This window comes from Ceratotherium simum, chromosome 11, assembly GCF_057802395.1.
Source record: "Ceratotherium simum simum isolate JZ-2026a chromosome 11, ASM5780239v1, whole genome shotgun sequence".
In the NCBI taxonomy this organism is placed as follows: domain Eukaryota; kingdom Metazoa; phylum Chordata; class Mammalia; order Perissodactyla; family Rhinocerotidae; genus Ceratotherium; species Ceratotherium simum.
Window position 1 is genome coordinate 7,426,230 of NC_141910.1, and position 21,177 is coordinate 7,447,406.

Below are 21,177 nucleotides of genomic sequence, written 5' to 3' on the forward strand. Positions count from 1 at the left end.
TTATTAACTACCAATCATATGTGAAAACTGATCAAAGGGGGGAGACTGCAATGTAATTTTCTCATCAAGCATTTCCCAGCCATATCATGAAAACAAGACTTGTATTTATGACCATAACAAAACATGGTAAACTCTAACAATCGAGGACAGGTAAGGTGCTCTAGACATTTACTTTGGAAATTTTGGTGTGAGAAGGAACTCTTTTTTTTGTTTTGTTTTGTTTTTAACACTTAGACTTTCCAAAAATAAAACAAGAAATTTCCCCAATGATTTCTTCCCAATAATGTCCTGCAGAGGCAGGAGGTCCACCTGTTAGGATGCTGGGATGGGGACTTTTGATCTTATGGTAAATGAACTGGATGGCCTCAAATATCTTTACCTGCTTAGAAGTTGTATGGAGCTATGAGGAAAAAAAATCTTAGTAATAAATTAGTTTCAGAAATGAATGGATTATGCAGGTCTCTGTCTCTCTCTCTTCACCAATGACAAATACATAGTGCCCTATCATTAAAATGTCATGAGTTCTCTTTGTTTACGCTGATCTAATTTTGACATTTTAAATAATGTTTCTTAAATCAAAGCTTATAAAATACTTAAAAGAAAATATTCAATATTATACCATGATCCAAAAGGAACAAACAACTCTATTTTGTGTGTGTGTTTTTAACACTAAAATTGAGAATATGTGGGCATGGATTAGTGGAACTTAGGTAAGTGGTTACTCTATTTAACCTTCTAGTTGCAAGGACACAATGTTTCATGGTCATCACTACATCAAGTCAACATTTGGGGAGATTTTGTTGTACCTACAGCCCTCCATTAAATTAATAATTCTTTGAACAACGCAAAACCAGCAAATTCATAGGTGCTCTGGTGTCAACCCTTTTATAAACCTGTAATTCTTTTTTTTTCCTCCCTAAAGCCCCAGTACATAGTTGGATATCCTAGTTGTACATCCTTCTAGTTGCTCTACGTGGGACGCCGCCTCAGCACGGCTTGATGAGCAGTGAGTAGGTCTGTGCCCAGGATCCGAACTGGCGAAGCTCAGGCCTTGGAAGCAGAGTGCAGGAACTTAACTGCTGCACCACTGGGCCGGCCCCTAAATCTTTAATTCTTAATGGAAATAATTAGAGAAAGAGTCTCAGTTGTTCGTGATGTATATATGTGTATATGTAAAATAAAGTTGATTTTACCCATTTAAAAATAGTTAAGGAGTTTGTGTGCCTGAGAGAAAGAAAACAAATGACACAGCAAATGGGGTAAAATATTAACAATTGGTGAATCTAGGTACAGAACATGTTGGTGTTCTTTAATTATTTTTATATTTGCAACATATCTGTAAACAGTTTTAAATTTTTTCAAGTAAAATATTTTTAAAAATATTAGTGAAAGAAAGTTTGGGAAATGAGAAGTATGGGGGAAAAATATGCATAGTTACCAGATCCCAAAGAAAAAATATAAATATCTGATACATGTAGATATAGATATATATTCAGTTATGTTAAGTTTTGTTGGGTATTTTCACTACAAATTTGTTTTTTTCATATTTACTTCCTGCAGGACAAGTAATTTCTTAGGTGCTAGAATATTACTATTAAGTCTGCCTTTACCTTGTGTCACTTTAGGTGTATTTTGCTGCTCCATATTTAAAAGTGATTCTGGTATGTAGGCTTGAGAGAATCTGGAAATAAAACAGCACGCGTCCACAGGCCAAAGGGCTACCACACTCAGACCATTGGTGACAGATCAAGTATAATATCTTTTCCACCCTAAGAGATCTTCTCCTTCTTCAGATCTCCACAAATGTCACCTTTCTTCAAATCCACGACAGGACTTTGCAAAAAAGAATTGTTCTGTGGCAAACTTTTTTTCTGGTTGGCGATGGTTCTGTGCTTAAATACTGTGCCAAATGCAAGACTAGTTTGTAAAAATGTAGGATTTAAAAATCTTTGGATCATCCATTCAAACCAATTAGTGCAAATATTCTTCACAGTAATACTTGTTTTCAGGTCAAGAAGATTCTTTACTTCTGTGCAAATCTGGTGAGTTTTGCTAGTCTAGGAAACTATCTTAGGGCTCGCTGCAGTCAGTTCAAACCTCTTCAACCAGTTCAAACCAATTGAAACCTATGAATTCATTTGGACCCCCAAGTAATAGGCATAAGCATCTCCTGGAAGAAATGAAGCTGTAAAATGTGTTTAGGAGAACAAAAGAAAAACAATTACTAGAAGGAAAGATCTAAGCTTTTTTATATAGAAAAATTATGTACATGTATTATATATAATATGTGATTATGAAAGCTTATTTTTAAATTTTTTAAACAAATGCCAAAACTGAGAGAAGAAAGGAAAAGAAAATAACACTAAGATGATCACCAGTGTAGCCCTCAGTGATCAGAATAAGCTTAAGAAGCGTGATTAACGTTATAGAAGATGACAGTAAGACATTTTCAAACAGACAGGTGCACATATATTTTTCCGGTCCTTTCAGAAGATCGCCTAGAGCAGACCCAGGAAACAAGCAGTACCAGCTCTGGAATTTCCTCATAGGACAGTTTCAGGGCGGGAAACTAGTAGGAAGTAAGACAGGACCTGTCTTGAAGCTGCGTTTGCACAGCAGGCATATGCTTTTCCTTAGACTGCACGTTTATTTGGGGTATCTTCAGGGAGTTGACAGAGACTGAGAGGATAACACCTCCTACACAATTCTTTCAAATTTTAAGACTTGTATTCTTATCTTGGCTATGAGAATAATTTTTTGTGTGACTTTGAGCAAAATGTTTGGTCTCTTTGGAAATCATTTTTTGCATTTATAAATTGGGTTATATGGACTAGACAGTCACAGGGGACTTGTAGTGCTGGTAATCTTTGATTTTCTAAATCATCCAGGTACTAGAAATTCCCTTTGACTTGTAAGTGTAAGTTCTAGTCTAGGAAATATGGATCCGTCCTCAATCTAGAACATGGGGAAGTCCTGCTCCTCATCACAACTGAGCAGTTTAATCCTTGAAGTTTTCAAGAGAATATTAATGAGAGAAAAGCTGAGCATCAATCAAATGTAGGATTTAACAATGTCTTTCACATTGTTTTATTGTTCCTTATTTTTTTGTATTAGACTCAAGTGTCATGTCTTGCTAATTAACTGTGCTGAAAATATATCACTTGGGTAGAACATGTTGTTAAAAAAAATAATGATAAATTCCTTTACATTGTGGTTCCTGGATTGAGCAGGAACACCAAAGTATTCCATCATCCTTTATCCCTACCTCCTTCTGTCAGTCACTCCTCTTCCTTCCAGGTGTTCTAGGAGGAAATTCAGAGACCACCAAACCTGAAGAAACCTAAAGGTGGCTTTTACTGCATCAGAAGCTGGTAAAGCAATGAGAATTCCCAAATAAACACAAGGGAGACACTTAAACCATTAGTGTTAGCACTGGACTTATGAGTTTTCACTTTAAGAATCATCCTTAGGCCAAGTGGTAATTTAATCTCTCCTTGGAATTTTCCACTGTGACATGGAAATGCTGACCTCTCAAGATTGCTTATGCTTTGGCCAGAACTTCTTTGGAAGATGTTGTGCATTAGGGTGTGGATATGGCCAAGGTAGAGCAAATGGCATTATTGTCTCTGTAGCTGCTGTCAGTGACATTAACAAGTTTTCAATCAGGTACTGTTCTAAGGCTTTCCTAGGGAATAGCTTCAACACTGACTTGGATGAGAGATGTCTGGCTGACACTTCTGTTAAGAGAGGTGGGAGAAAACGATAACCAGCACGTATGAGTGACTACCAAGGATTAGGCACCTATGAATGTTCATCCCTTAAATCATGATCACAACCTTGAGGAGTCAACATTCTTACCCCATTTTACAGACGAAGAAACAGAGGTAAAGAGGGAAGAGTTGTGTGGTTGGATTCAAACACAAGCTTGTTTTTCTTGCCCTACACTGTGCTGTCCCACTGGCCACTAGCATGACCCGTGTAACCAGGAGGACCAGCATGGGACTCAGTTAAGCCCTCAGTTATGCCAACTGCCTGCCAACTGCCACAAATGCATCTGTGGGTAACCTTTCCCTATAGTCTTAGCTCAATGAACGTACATAATCAGAACAAAACAGGGTACCAGAGAACATTTGGGGAATAAACGATGGAACTCAATAGGTTATAGTAAAGTTTCCAGAATCTGCTGCTGGGGAAGAATTTTGGGAAGTATGTTAACGAGTTTGGTTGATGAGAAATCCAAATGAGTGTTTTTAGAAGTAGGGCAGGAATTGCTTGTGTGCATGTGTGTGTGTGTGCGTGTGTATTCATATGTGTGTGTATTTATTTCATCATGGAATCAAACAATCTTATAAATGAGTACCAAGTACATCCCTAGTACAATACCATAGGAAGCAGACAAGAAGGGGAAGGTATAATCCTGGAGCTAAGACGAGCATTTCTAACATAAGAAATCATGAAAGAAAATAACACTAAGGAGGTAAACATTTTAAATAAATCACAGTTTTCACCAGTAAATAGCTCACTAGATGAAAGAACTAGCTTGGTTCCCAAATTTTAAAGTATGACTAATAAACAAATGATAATCAAAATGATATTTGCTATCACACGTTTAGACAATTTAGAATATGATAATCATTGACATCAGTATTCAATGTTATATTTAGTACTATTTGAAATAAAGGTGAAGTCATATCCACAGAATCTGTCAATATTCTAAGAAGAGAAAATTATTCTCATTGGGAAAAATATAGATTCTTACATTTTCCGTTGCAAAATAAATAAAACAAGATCAGAAACATAATAATTTTGATTAAAGATGATAGGGAGGCAAACAAGGGTTTGAATTGCAATGTTCAAAAATAATATTTCAAATCTCATTCTGTTATTTGCTGAATGATTTTTGTAGCTCCATATTTACTGATTGAAATGTAGAAGAGAAGATAAAATTGTATTCAGATATTTCCTTGGAGCAATTATAAAAAAAGAACATGATAGAAAAGCAAATGATACTATCAGAAAATACACCTAGGTTTATAGCACCTTAAAAAGCTAAAGCTGTTTGAAGCCAAGAAGCTATGAGAGATGTCAATATCCCAGAATAAGATTTCTGGACAATAAATGATGATATTGGATAAATGGGTCCTGGAAGGGACGTGGTATAGCTCAGGAAGCAGAGAAGAATTATTGTCCTAGATGCTGGCTGACCTGGTCCCTCAACTCTCCAGCCTGCCTTGCTCTTCCCTTCCTATAAACTCATCTGCATCCAAATTCACCACCTTCCCAGGGTTATAAACTTTGTTCCAAAAAAGGATTAATGCAACCTCCACTGAATAACATTAATGTACAAAAGGGTGCCATAAGCAGATTAAAAGTTCTCTGAAGGCAGACTACACCCTGTCCATATTTTCATCCCCTAGGTTTGGGCCCATAGTATGTACTTAAGTTGTGCTATGTTTACAGGTATACACGAGCCCACTGGAGTGTTTCTTAATGTTCCATTTCGCCACCAGATGTCAGTGTATGATAAAGAATGCTATAACACCAGTGCTTGTTTCTAGCTAAAAAGAATTAAAAGGTAATTTTGATGAGTTGAATTTGCCAGAGGGTAAAAGAGCAGGAAAATTCAGATGACAGCCCACTGGGAGAAGATATGGTGAAGAGCAGAGAATCTCTGGGCCCCACTAACCCACAGTTGTTGACATTACATCCTACCAGATGGGAAAACCTGTCTCCAGTTTTTAAAAAAGTGCATCTAAAAGTTTGTTGTTATTGTTTTTAAGAAGTTAAGTAAAATGAGTATACTAAACACATACTAATAGGAGATCAATTAAATATAAATAGCTAAAGCTAAATTATAAAAATCCTAGATGTTGCAGAATTTGGATTAAGAATGTTCCAAATATGTATCTGCATAAATTACTAGGCATTTAATAATCATACTGGTGGGTATGTAAGTGAATTAAGAGCCAGAAAAAATGTACTTGAGACAGTCAAAATCTTTCCCCCTAATCCCTCTCGCTGCCCTGCTGCTTCGTCCTTTCAAATCCATTTTCCACCCTGCAGCCAGAGGGATCTTTAAAAACAGAAATCTGATCATGCATTCCCCTGCTTACCAGCAACTTACTAATGCCTTTAGGTTGAAGCCCAGCCCCTTGCAAGGCCTACAAGGCTACAGGATCTGCCTCCAATTCATGCACTTAGCCTGATTTCTCCTCAGCCCACAGGCTCCAGAACAGAAGAAGTTATGAGCTCTCTACCCACCAGGCTTCTACATGCAGTGTAGCTCTTTATGCCTCATTCACACTTCATCATGTTTATTCCTACTCAGGCACCACCTCCTCCAAGAATTCTTCTGTGATTTCACCCTCCCTAATCTCACCCACCTACACACACACAGTAGGTTAGGTGCATATGTAAGTGCATGCCACAGCTTTGCAAGTGTTTACTATTGCATTTACTATTACTATGCAAGGTGTTTACTATTTCTCCTTTACACCTTGCACTGCATTCTTAAATCTCATCTGGCACATTGTAAGCTCTCAGTGAATGATCTTTTCCATCCTGTGGTTATTCCAAGGCCTAGAGATGTTATCTCAGGAACGGAAGGTCACACATAGTTATCTGCAGAGCAGGGAGTAGGGTCCAGATGCCTGAATCCAAGTCCTGAGCTCTTCTCAATGTCCTGGGCTACTTCCAAAGGCCTTTAAATAGGAACCACTTCATAGGAATATAGAGGAGATCATTATTAAGGAGTACTAATAAAAGTATTAAAGAAAAACAGACATAACTGGACAGACATTAAGCCTTCAAACATGTCGGCATGAACTCAGGCAGAAAATTGCTAAGTTTACCTGCTCTATCTTTTTAGTACCTGAATTAGGAATCTGAGACTGCTTTCCAAAAGGTAAATGGTTCTGCTTACTGGTTTTCACTTTTATGCATGTGGCTTCCACCTCGCTATTGCTTTAGAATCCTAGCTATATCTTGCATTGCCCCCATCAGTGTGTTTACAGTATTTTGATAGGGGCCTCTCCTCTCCTCTCTCCATTCTCATTCTAATGTAATATATAAGAAACTTACAGTCCATCTTTATAACCTAATATGGGGGTTCCCAGATGTCTGCAGTCAGAATGACTTTAAGGAATGTCAACAAAGGAGATGAGGCCTGGGGTAAGACTCTCTGATAAATAACTACGTTAGTTTCTACAGCAAAAGGCAGCATAAGAACTGGGAAGGGACTAAACAAGATGATCTGTGAAAATTTACTTTTCCAAGGAGGCACTCCTTCTTGCCTGATGTTGTAGAGTACCTGTCAATAAAACCCTCTCAGAATCCCTGAGCCAGCCGAAACTCTGGTTCGTGGCTCCTTCAGGGACCAGAGCTTCCACAGGAGCATCTATCTGGGCCTAGTAGAAAAAATTATCTCACTATTCATAAAGCATAGGAGCGATATTTGGAGTAGGGGGTCAACAGGAAAACTCGACTTCTTCAGACTCCTGCTGCGTAGATCTCTAAAGTCATGTATTTGGGCCTCTGACCTAAGTTACCCATATAGCATTCCAGCTCTCCACTGGAGCTTTATTCCAACTCTGGATCCCAAACCCTAGTCCAAGGTTGTTTACTACTCTCAGGTGTCCAGAAGCCTCTTCTCTATGTCTCAGAAATAGGCTGGGGTCCTGCTGTGAAATGACTGCTGCCACCTGAACTCATGCTGCTAAGCCTCATTCTTTGGATTAGAGCTCCTAGAACATCTGTGTATGCCTGAGAAGAGCACAGAGTTGGAATAACCTTGGGACAGTGACCGCTGGAGCCTGGAGATGCTCCCCAGGGAACAATTCTGTCATCATTGCAGTTAGCCCGAGTCCCCTAACCTTGTCAGATACAGAGTCTCGCTATGCCCATTGGCCTGTGATGTGGACGTACTATCATCCTATGCTCACGTTCCAACGTTTTCATCCACTGAAGACCAGATCAGTAAGAGAATTACAATTAGATCAAGAAAAGAAAACATATTTAAAGAAAAGAGGGAGAAAAAAGGAAGAAAACCTAAGGAGAGGGAGGGGATATTCAAAATTAGGTAGAAATAGGAAGGGAAATTTATGTGGAGTCGGTATGCCACAGTGACATTTCAGCTCAATGTGGTTGAGATTAGATTGTGCTACTTCTCAAGTACAGATATTTAAATCCTGCAAGTTAGAAGTTATACAAAAGGAAAGCACGGTTAATACTATTAAATGCCCCCTCCTTCCAAAGTTGAAGCAGTTGGGAAGTAGATCATACAAGCACACAGATTTCCTGAGTGAGGAGACGCTAGGGACTCTCAGACACAGTATCACAGACGAGGGGCAGGAGTAGAGGCTGGATGAGGAGGCTGAAAGAAGTAAGAGCACGTCAGCAGCCAAAACATGGAAGCAGGGACTAGACTCTACTTCTCAAAGAGCTCTGTAAGGAAAAGAAGAGGGAAATATGAGAACATGGTAAATATGGTAGCCTAAGGCTTTATTTTATTTTATCGTTAGGTTGTAGAATAGAACTACATTTTTCTGTAGGCTGAGGGGATGGAACAAGTGGAGAAGAAGAACCTGAATATACAAGAAAAAGAGAATTACTAATCAAGCAAATTCCCAGGGCAAGTGGGAAAAGAAGGAAGCGAAGTCACAAGTAGAAAGCTTAAAGTGAGAGGAATTTGAGATAATGTTTACTGTCTGATTTAAAAGAAAACAATTTTTAAAGGGAAATAGCTATCAGTGATAAAAATAGTGTCAAGAATGGTGTTAATTTGGGGCCGGCCCTGTGGCTTAGCAGTTAAGTGTGCGTGCTCTGTTACTGGCGGCCCGGGTTTGGATCCCTGGCGCGCACCGACGCACCGCTTGTCCGGCCATGCTGAGGCTGCGTCCCACATACAGCAACTAAAAGGATGTGCAACTATGACATACAACTATCTACTGGGGCTTGGGGGAAAAAAATGGAGAAGGATTGGCAATAGATGTTAGCTCAGAGCCAGTCTTCCTCAGCAAAAAGAGGAGGATTAGCATGGACGTTAGCTCAGGGCTGATCTTCCTCAAAAAAAAAAGAATGGTGTTAATTTCAATTTTTCCAAAGTATCTTCATCTACAAAAGAAGCTTCAAAAAGCAAGATATAATATACTCTTCTCTTTAATAAAATAAAGAAATTCGATAGGAATAACTTTTAATTTTCCTCTCTCCCACTCTTAAAAGTTTTCTGGCAGTCATAACTGACATGATAATATGATTTACTTGCGAGCACTCATTACATTTTTTAAAATTTTTTTCAGTCTTCCTTAGTAGATAGTTTCACTAGATAAAATTAACCACCTCAAGCTACCACATTTTAAACAGAGGCTGATTTTTCCCTTGATTAGCAATCATTTTACTTTTTGCTGTTGTATCATTAGAGACTCTCTTGATGGTTTCAAGTTGTTAAAATACTGGGGTTTTTTCTTCATTCCTTTGCTTCATAAATCACTACATCAACTCTTGATGTAGGCAGAATAATAGTGCCAGAAAACAGGTCACAGAGATTGAGCCACAATTATAACTACCCAGATAGAAATCAATCCTATAATTTTAGAAAAATGAATGTAAAAATACTAATTTTTACTTTGTTCTTAATTAACTGTCAAACTCTAAGCCACTTCTGTATCCTACCTCCCACAGAACTGGGTGTGACACACTGATGACGTTTAATACGAAGTGTGCTTCAAATTCAACATCAGGGCATGCCAGCTATGCTGATCATGAAAATATATTTTGTATTTCTATGGTTCCTTTCATTTTGGGATCTCAAAGATACTTTAAATCTCCATTACATTGGCAAGCCATTAAACCAAGCATCAGGAAGGATATTGCCAGAAAAGCAAATCACAGGAAGTTTGAGTGAGTTTCCCACCCAATGTAATATCAATTTCTTTAATATCTGAGAATAGCATTTAGCATTCAAGACAGGTACCTGTGAATTCTAAATGAATTTCAAATCAATTTGCTTGGGAAATAAAAAAATACCAAAGTATTCATTATGCAACTGTAGAACAGAAACGTATAATTCTGTTACAAAGTGAAGAGAAATGGAACATTATTTTTCAGTGAGAGAATTTCAAATATCATTAAGAACTGTCTAGGTTTGCTGGTGTCAGAAATGATGGAAAATTTACAACTGGTTAATTACCTTATATGTTGTACTATTCAATAATATTTTACTAGCATTACTACTTTTGAGAAAATATTGAAATTAATTGCATTCACTACATAATAATTTTTAGGGAACCAAACCAAATGGAATTATTATCCATGAATTGCCAATTTAGATAGCTCCACATGTTGATTTTTGTCAACCTCTGAGAAATAAAATTTTAAACATTAGATAATGCGTTACGCAATTTACATAGCTCGAGAACCAGTATACAATTAGTAATAAAATATTACTTGGTTAAAATACTTAGCTAATAAAATATTTAATTACTTAGTTAACATATAATATACTTAGTTAATATGATAAGTCATAAAAATTACTTAGTTAATATATAATATATAAAGTTAATATAATTAGTATATTACTTAATATACTATGTTTTATAAAAAATGACTTTGATAGTTATATTCATGTGTTAACCTCCTAAGCCTTTTGTGTCCAGCACGAGAAGATATCACTATAGTAAAAGAAAACAGTTAACAGTTTAACATACGGCAAAATGCTTTCCTAATAGATTCTCCCCACATGGCCTTAAGTTTTATTTTGTAAATCCAAAGCCATCTGTAATACTCCAAGGATGCCTCAATTGTTAAATTCATTTCAGGTAAAAGCTCCTTTTAATGAAGATGGTCTGGAACCTAAGAGAAGGGGAAGCCAGGGTCCTCACACTCTTGGGCAGAAGGTGGCAGAAGTTGAAGAGTCTGTACTATCCTTCAAGAGAGTTCTCTGTACGCTACACTTCTATTCCCTTACCATCTCTTCACTTAGGTTTTATTGTTTACTTTTTGATTATAAAATAAATTATGCTTATAAAAATGCAATTGTGTCAAAATCTGACTAAATAATCCACCCACTCAACTTATTTTGAAAAGCAGCATTTCATAAAATAATTTTGTAGTTAGGATTGTGATTTTCTATTCTGTTTAACGGATGAGGTATTTTTTGTTCTAATGCACACTTTAAAAATTAATGCAGCATTATAATGTTTTAATATCTGAATGATGACCTGCTCAATTTTGTTTCCTCATCCATTCTTATTCCAGAAAAAAAAACTTTACCATCACTCTGACAAGTTCCAAAAGAACTCTCCTAGAATTTTTATTGGGATTGTCTGAATATTATAAAAATTGATAGGGTTAATAGTTTTCCTACGTGGGATCATGACATTATTTACAAAAAAGTAAAACTTGTCCCTCAGTAAAGCAATTAATTTTCTTTTTTAGGTCCTCCACATCTAAATCAGGATTATTTCTAACATATAAAAGGAAATTAAGTTAAATAATAAAATAAAGCCAACAAATTATTTTTATCGTTTAGTTTGTGAATAGGCTCTCTTTCCTTACAAAAAATCTTAAGAAATAGTATATGGTCTAAGTTCAATATATATATTTCTTGATTAACTGAAAAAAGTAAGGGAAAGAGGAGAGACCCCTGTGGAAACTGCAAAGAGTTATTGGAGTAGGAAGTGCTATTATAATTATTCCTCCATTATATCATCCATCTCCATGCCTTTAACAATCATTTGCTCCTGATCCTCTTTTCTAGCAGCCAGCCATCATCTCCTGCCAAAAATTCATGTCAACATATCCAAAAGCAAGCTCATCATCTTTCTCCACAGCTCATAAGTAACCGATTTTCTCCTATGAATTCCTGTAACACTGTGTTTTATCACTTGAAACGTGTTTAGTACATTCTACTTCCCTCATTTCCCCTATGGGAAAATGTAACCCATGAAACTAGATATTGATTATTTACAAATCTTTGTAGCTCTCACAACACATGTAGGCTCTCGTTGAACCTAGGATGAACTCAACTGAATTCCAGCCTCTCACAGGTGGGCCCATGTCCTGACCCGGGGGGGGGGGGGTTGTCATCCTGGGGTGCTAATGACATGTGTCCCTCTCACTCACTCTGATGCCTTGAATATGCCCAAGTGCAGTGAGCCATCCTCCTCCTGCTTCCTTCATTGGGACACAGCCAAGAAACAGTGGGTGCAGAATGTGGGTCATTCATGGGACTAGCAGAGGCACTACCCAGAGGGACCAATGAAAGGAAGACCCAGATCTCATGTGGAATCAGAGAGTAAACAGAATTTGTTTGCCACTGATTTAAAATGAAGACATTGAGGGCACTTCTTCACCCAGGCACAACATAGACCCAATCCACACCTAAGCTGCCCATGACATTTGTCCCTTTAATAATAAAGATGATCATCCAAATGATGAACTGTCCCTAAAATAGCCCATGGGGTAGGAAGTTAATGGTGTACAGGCTTCTACTTATAGGATCAGGCCCTCTTAAACATAATTGTTAGTTCCTTTAAAGATAAGTAAACTAGGTTCTGCCAATATGTTGGATTCCTAATAACAGAAGCACATTATGCAGTTTATCTTACTATCAAAAGCCTCCAAGGAGCGTAAATCATTGTATACTATCTTGGTGGCCCTCCATCCCCAATACATTTTTTTCAAGGAAAGCGTACACCCCTCTGTGTACATCACCTGGATGCTTACATCAAACTCATTCAGAGCCGCAGCCAGCTCGCCGATGCCTGTGTGGCCTTTGGCTTCATCAGTGGGCGAGGTAGCTTGAGCAGCATTGGAGATGCCAGCAATGGCCTCCTGGACTTGTTTGAACACATAATCTCGGTTGGCTCTTGTGGCGGCAACATCCGGGTGGCGGAGAAACGCTTGGGAGGCTGTGTACAGCATTGTGGCGTTCTTCTTCAGAGCCCCTCGGGCAGCTGCCATCTCATCCCGACAGTGAGGGTCCTTCAGCTCCTGCGTGTGTGAAACACGAAAACTGTCACATCCATGTTTGCCATGGAAGCATCTATAACAGAACTTAGAGTCACAGACTGTTAGAACCACACTGAACTTTAGAAACCATCTATTCTCCCTGGTGCTCTCTCTAGCCCCAGGACTTTGCATATACTGTTCTTTGTGAAATATCTGAGCATCCCTCCTTTACTCTGTCCTTTCACCTGGCACGACCTGTCCTGTGAGAACCCACTTTCCATCCAACTCTCTAAGCTATGTCCCCTTCTCTCTGCTCCCACAGACCCTATTCTCTCCTATCACTAACCGTTATCATACTATATTGTATTTACTTATTTAAGTACACCTTTCCCTCTTATACGGTATGTCCAGTGAGAGCAGGGAGCACTGCCAATCTTGTTCAGTAGCTCTTTGGTCATTAGCATGGTGTCTGGTCCATAAAAGGCATTCAATAAATATTGCCGAAAGAATACAAAAACTGAGCCATCAATAAGGTACATGGCAGGCATGGATCAGCGTTAGTTATCAGCAGATGGAAAACCCAAACTTCAGTCTTCTGATACTCTGCTTACCTCCATTTTCAATTACAATTACAAACACGGGAAATCAAACTCTTCTGATTTTTGCTCAGTGCATTACTGCCACCTCATTATCACTTTCAGAATAGGGTTCATTTTTTTAAAAACTGCTTTTAATGGCAGCTCAATCACTGAGTTTAGGAAATAAAACATAACAGGTCAAAGATTACTTGCTTTCCTAGTTTTGGATGTCAAAAATAATACCACTGGTGAGTATCTGTATTTTCAGCTGTAAAGAGCAGTGTTAAGAAAATGTTCATATCATTTTCAGAAATGTTAAAGGCAGTGCTGCCCTCTAAGAGCCATGTAGGACTGCCAGCTGAGAATCTCTGAGAGAATATTTTTCTAGCTTCACAGCATCATTAAAAAGTATTTGAACAACTGAGGCTTTATTCCTATTTGCTCATTTGGTACATGATAGATGGATGACCTGGCAACAGTGAATTACATCTCTTTTGTGGGCCAAAATAGCTCTGAGACCAGCACATTATATTTGATATCAAGGATTGTCAAGACAAATTGACAATAAGTCATAAACGACTGAACCATCTATCCTCCTTTGCTTAAGTACTAACAGATTTAAGCCAGGTAACACAATTTCTAAATTGGGATTATTTATTTTTAGCCCTAAAGATGAACACAGATAAACATGTAACAAACACAAGAGTGTATTCTCTATGCTGGGCAATAATCTGGGAAGTGCAATTAACAGGTTTTCGCCACCAGTCATGAAGGGCCTTATTAATCTCCAGAACACCTGGTCCAGAAATTCCATATTCCATTCGGGGGTATCTATACTAAAAAAAAAAAAAAAAATCATCTAAATATCTAAGTGAGAGATGGAGGGTGGGAAAGTCTCTCCATAAAAATATTTGAGAAAATATTCTTTAATCACATGAAAAAAACTTGAAACAATCTAAATGTTGAATTATGAAGAATTGGTTAAGTAAACTACTGAAGCATTTGTTTAATGGACTATTTATGTGAATATTAAAATTCATTTCCACAAAAGTAATAACACGGATAATATTTACAAAACAAATAAAAGAGCAGATAATATGCATACTTTTATGCATAGTATAATTGTAAATACATTAAACTACGAAGATATATACTGAAAGGCAATATACCAAAATATCAAGCACCATTTTTTTGTGGGTAGTAGGGTGTTAATGTGGCTTTTTTCCTTCTTTCTATTCTACTTCTTTTTCTAAACTTTCTTGAAAGAGTCTGAACTAGCAATCAATTTTAAACAAAATATTAATGAAATAAAAATAAATTATATTTATGGGTCTCATATAAATATTTCATATATTCCCAGGGATTTTAATACGAGCTACATGCTGATGACATCGTGTTTCGATCTCCAACCTATCACTTTCTTCTATTGGACATTTCTACATGGATATCTTATAAGCATCTCAAAATCAATGTATCTAAATATGAAATATTGATTTCTAACCCTAACTGGCCTCTTTCCAGTATTCCCCATCTCAGTTAAGTTCACCACCATCCACTCACTTGCTCATACCAGAACCTTAAAAGTGAACTGGGTGTTGTCACTCTCTAACCTCACACACCCAATTCATCAGCACGTCCTGAGTGTGCTATTCTCTAAATAGCCTTTGACTCCCTATACTTTTCTCCATTTCCACTGTTTCCACACTAATTGAGACCACCACCATCTCTCCTCTTCTGTTCCACTCCCTTTTTTGCAATGTAAATAGAATATTAAAATGCAAATCTGAGACATTGATAAGGAACTTTGGACTATTCAAATACTACCCATTCACTTTCAATAAAATGCAAACACTCTGCAAGACTCTGAATGTCCCAGCCCCTACCTTTCTTCCCAGCCTCCCCATTGGTTCACTGAGATCTAGATTCAATGTTGTTGTTGTTGTTGTTGTTTCCAGTTGTTTAAACAAGGTAAGTGGCTTTTGGTCTCACACCTGTGCTTCAGAGTAACTTGGCTCTGATTCATATTACATACAAGATTTCACTTGAACAATGAATTGTGCTGATAGCAAAATACTTAAACTAAACTAAAATCGTGTGTGTGTGCCTGTCACACAAAGGGATATTGGAAGCTCTTTAGGGGAAGGGATTAGATCTTGGTCAAGTTTGTAATATCAGCATCACTTCAGCCTGGAACAGATGAACACTCAACAAATGTTTGTTGACTGGAACCTTCCTGTTGGTCATAGAGAATCACAGAAAAAGTCAGTAGGAATTGTTGAAGAATTCTGGGAGCAGTCCAGAGGATGGGTGAAAAGGATTTTAACTGACTCCTCCACATTTGGAGATGTTTTTCTCGGGAAAAAGTATAAGAACACACTCTTTGGAAACAAAATTCTAATGGTACCTAACAAACAAACAGAGCTGGCTAACACTGAAGGGGCTGTCTCCAGACAAAGGGGAGGCAGGAAGATCCCAGGTCAGCCACCTTCATCAAAGTGCCTCACATGCACCTGTGCTCTCCCTCCCCACCTCCATTTCTCTTTTTTTCTGCCTTTGTTCTAAATTTCTTTGAAATGTCTTCCTCTCTTTCATAAAAGTTTCACTCTACATGCTGCACATCTTAGGTTTGCATATGCATGGTGATGTCCACAGGGTTAGGAGATAAAAAGCAAGGGCAAAGGGAGGTGCTCAGAGACTGACCACAGCACCACACCACAGCTTGATATTTTTTATTTGACTCGGGAGCTTCTCCTACAGTGGACAAAAGGTTAGTGTGGTGGGGCTGGCAGGGTGGTTCCCACCACTGAAGCAGGTGGCCTGTGACCTACTCTAAGTATGCAGGGGCCAGAGAGTACCCTGGGGCCCACAGTGGTATCAGACCTGGCCCATGTAGGAAGCAGCCTTTGTGATCACAGGTTCTTAGGGTATTTGATAATTTGATAGCCAGCAGATGTAGCTGATCCATTGTTCAAGCCTACAAAGCTACAAGCTTCCTTAAATGCATTCATTTCCTCCCCTACCATTTCCAAAATCTTTCCCACCTGTTGCCTTCTTGCAGCTACATAGTTAAGTTTCACCATTTCTTTCCCAAATTCTTTAAAGCGATTTGCAAGGTCTTGCTCATTTGTAGCATTTTTGACAGCTTCCAGGGCCTCCTCCACCTGAAATGATTAAAATAAAAATATTTATAACTGGATAGCATTTAAATGTTATTAAACATGTTAGAAATCACAACTCGTAAAAAAAAAATTAACACTAACATGCATTAACATTTAAATAAAACACTAGGAAAAAAGTACCCCAACAAGCATTTATGATCAGAATAAATATTTAAGACTTTAAAGAATATTTTGCATGTAAAAGATAATAATTGTTGAACTCTTGTAGAATATAAAATACTACATTGATTGTATTTTATTGATAGTTATGGTTTTGATAAGGAATATAGACTTCTAATTTCAAGTAGAAACACAAAGGAAAATACATGTAAGGAGAAAATATAGAATTTAAAAGCAAAAATCTAGAAATCTTCAGAGGAGGAAGTGGTTCTACAAATAAAAACTGAGCAACTCCTGGGCTGCTGCAAGTTTGAGACAGCTGGAATCTGCAACCAGTCTTCTTGGCAACATCTCTAAATCTGGGACTAAAGGGACTGTAATTTTAGGCTGAGTTGACACCTTGCTACCCAATAGAAAGAGGAGGTATGGAGTCTTGAGAAGCAAGTGAACTTGAAGTTTTATTGCTTCATCCCTTGGGTGGAATGGGAGTGGACAGAAGAGTAGCAAGCATGCAACGCTAATGAAGTGCTGTGCTTCCAAATTCCTGCAAACTGTTTCATTGCACTTTTCCAGAGTGGCCTTGGACTTGAATTACGAATTTCACTAAGAATCCCTTTATAAACAATTTCAGGATTTGAGAGGTACTAAAGTCTCCTCCCCTCCAGAATGATTTTAACTTTAATATGGTATGAAGATTTCCACAATGGGTAACACTTGTAAGGTTATAATACCTGTAGACTCAATTAAAATTAAAATTGGGATATCATGGCGAAGTAGTCCACTAAGTCATTGTCAGTCAGGTAGCATCTTTGTAGAAATAACTTTACCAGCAGAAACAGCCAAGAACACAGTCCTGAGTGAATAAGGCACCAGACAGATATGTGTTTGAGAAAATCAAAAGTTCCTAAATATGAAGGGAGCCTAGTAGAGAGGCCTCAACTAGCACAGGCTTCCAAGAGATGCAGTAGAAAAAGAGAGAAAAGAAGAAGCAAGAGAGCTCTGAAAGGGTAATGAGAAATGCGGAGAACACGTGGGCCTACTACAGAATTCCGATTGGCTCTTGCAGTTGGGAGCAAATCAAAGAATGATATACAGATAGTTACTGTTTGACAACGCGGAAGTACAAATGACCACTGAAACAGCTGGAAAAAGCCACAGATTAACACAGTTCTGACCTATAAAGAAACACCTTTGTTTAAGCTTGACACAATCACAAAGAGGGCTAACTCAACTTCCTTATCAAGTTTCACTGAGCAAAGGAAGAGAATTGTATATATAAATCAGGGATAACAGATATCATCAAACATATTACTCCATAGATAATATACTATCGTTCAATTTACTAAATAGGCTAACTCATTTTGTTAAGGAAAAAGTTGTAGCAAGCAAGGGAACTTAGAATGGTGGTAATCTAGGCTCCACATAAAATTAAGTTTCCATTCTCGTTGACTATGGAAACTCTGCATCTTTCTTTCTTCTAACTGTAAAAATATAAAATGATGATTTAACTCTTCAGTGTTAGTCTTTTCCAATTCCTATCCAGGCTCTAATAATACTCAAGGAAAAGAAAGAATTATAGTTGAAAAGTGACTGTTGTGTGTTAGGATGTTTTTTAGGGCCTCAAATCAAATTACATTTTATGGTATGGAATGGCCCATTTAAAGCATTTTCATAGTTTAATGAGAATCTCATACCTCAAATCTTTAAAACAACACATCAGTGATGTTTCACTTTCTGATACATTTGTAATCATACCACCATGGCTATCAACAGCTTCACTGAGAGGACAGCTCTTGGCTGTTAATTTGTTCCTGCTGCTTACTTGAGTTATAAATCTTTTCTCAGGACATAAAAACTGCTTCCAGGGAAGAGCAAAATAATTATCTCAGAGAGAGCTAAATCTTGGATTTGTTTTCTGATATATATATAAAACAGGCCTCTTACTGGGTGTTAATCAGACCAATTTGGAGTATTTATTTTGTTGCGGGACACAACTTATTTTCTCACTGGTTTTCTCTGAAGAATCCAGATGCTGGTTTGAATTTATGTTTCTATTTCAGTGAAGTTCTTTTGAAAAGAAACACCAATGATGGGGTCTGTTTGTGTAAATGTAGACTTAGTCATACTTAGAGTTTAATCCAGGAGGATCTGAGAGCTCACCTCGTGAAAAGGCCTCATATAGAAACATGGTTCAGAATCTGTCCAAGGCCCCATAGAAACGGAGGAAATGGGACGAAAGTCTGGATTATGGGCACATACAATGCTAGTAGATAGATGATGGGAGGGGCGGGGAGAGAGAGAGGGAGAGGGAGGCAGAGAGAGAGGGAGAGAGAGAGAGTTTGGGGAACCAGAGGGAGAGGAAGAGGGAGAGAGGAAGAGAGAGAAAGGGAAAGGGAGGGAGAGAGAGACAGAGACAATAGAATGTTGAAGGGACCTGGAGAAGGAAGAAAAAAAAAAGGAGAAGGGCAGTGACCAGGCACTTTTGAGAAGTTAAAATTAATATAAAAGTTTTTATTTTTGAACAGAGCCAATGATCTTTTGTTCTTTCTGTGTGTCTGAGAAAAGGAAATTGACTCCTATAAGCCAAACAAACGCCTTAAAAGGCGGTTCTTATGCAGAAGAAGAGCCTGGGACACATTTTCCCCTTCCTGGGCCCCACAGTGATGGATATAAGTCAGAATGTGTGAGGAGGGCTATGGGGTCAAATTGGTCTGTGTTTGAACCCCAGCTCTGTCATTTGTTAGCTCTGCGATCCAGGGCAAGCCACTTAACCTTTGTGATCTTCAGTGTCTTCATTAATAAAATAAAGGTGATGGTGTCTACCACTACCCAAGGTTGTTGTAAGAATTAAAGGAGATAAGAAACGTAAAATATCAAATACTTAGCAGGGGGCCCGGCAAGAATTAGGAGCTCCTTAAACAGAGATACTGATCTGCTGTGTAGTATCTTCCGAAGTGGAAAACTTTTTCCTAAATAATTTTGAAGAAGAATCACTCTTGGCAAGTCTGCAGATGACAGGGGACCTGGGAGGAGCGGAAGGAATGCTGCGGAGAGGGTACAGGCAGCAGGCTCCTGGTGATGGCTCTAAGAAGCAGGGTGGTAGGGGCCCTTCGATAAGGTGCCAGTTTGAGAGACCCTATGCCCTGGAGTGGGCAATTGTTTCCAACAAGCTGATGAAGGGAGCCCTTAGAGGCAGCTGCCATATCCTTCTCCATTATAAATGCCCTCCTGATCTTGAGAATTGCAGACAGCTGTTCTCCCACTGCCAGGCTGGGCTTACAAACACCACAGCAAGAGCTCTGCTCAACCAGGTATTCCTGTCTTTAATATTGGTAGCCTGTGCACAGGTACAGCTGAAAAGACTGAAACTTCCAGAAAAGATATTAAAATTTCCTCCCTAAATAGTAGATTTAGATATTATTTTCAGAGCTTGTCACTTAAAACTCTTAAAATCTTGGTCTTCTCAGAGTTTGTTCAAAATCACCCCTCCCCCATTCCTAAAGCAAGCCTGCCTGCAACTATGCATCTACAGCTGTGGCAAACTGTCTGTGATAGAGTCTTTAAATCAGTCTCTAATTTTCCTGGTTGAAATTGCACTTATTTACTTCAATATAAAAAAATATAGTCTGAGAGTTCATTTTTTGTATTAAATATTTATTAAGAACCTATTAGGAGCTAGGCAGGCATATGGGGATGGGGATAGTGTTGAACTGAGGAGTCTGATCCCTCTTGTCCTGGACTATGTGATCTGGTTCCCCTGTGGACACTTGCTGCCCATACCAGTGCTATAAATCCTTGTTGTTATAATCATTATTGCTGTTTGGACAGACTGACCTCACTCCAGGTCCTACTACTGATACCCCATTGACTGGATGTTAAGTGACATTGATGAAACTATTTAATAAGTCATACATAACTCTCTTGTTAGAATCTGGTTTTACAACTAAATAAAAAATATTATCATGGAAATAAGAGTTGGCCAAGTGAATGAATGAAGGAATATAAGATTCTACATCTAACTACATTGTTTAGTCATATACCCTGGTTTGACCATTGGTATCTCAGCATTATCATACTTCATTTTTCTGCCTCCTAAAGATAAGCTGGCCTTCTTGATTAAATATTGTTTCCTTGTTAACAAGTGAAGAAAATTATTTCATCAGAAAACAAGAACGATTAAATACTAGTGTCATTTATTCTTAAAGTGTCATGTTTTATAAGGTCCATATAATATAGCTTATGATATATTTCCAAAGTTATTTTCAGTTTATTCATTTATTCTTTAAGTGCTATATTTTATAAAGCACAAATATTATAGCTTATGATATATTTCCAAAGTTTTTTTCAGTTTGTGCAAGAAAAATGACACTAGC

The 21,177-nt window shown here is 38.0% G+C and overlaps 1 protein-coding gene across 8 annotated transcripts in view; it reads right to left on the minus strand.

Moving 5' to 3' along the window:
• CTNNA2 (catenin alpha 2) overlaps nucleotides 1–21,177 on the minus strand; it is a 1,067,853-nt gene that overhangs the window by 700,887 nt on the left and 345,789 nt on the right. For all 8 annotated transcript variants that reach the window (XM_014792722.2, XM_087436505.1, XM_087436499.1 and 5 more), the window contains 2 exons: nucleotides 16,568–16,687; nucleotides 12,724–12,990 (listed from right to left, as the gene is read on the minus strand). In XM_014792722.2, coding sequence (XP_014648208.2) covers nucleotides 12,724–12,990; nucleotides 16,568–16,687 — 387 coding nt within the window. The remainder of the gene's footprint in view (nucleotides 1–12,723; nucleotides 12,991–16,567; nucleotides 16,688–21,177) is intronic.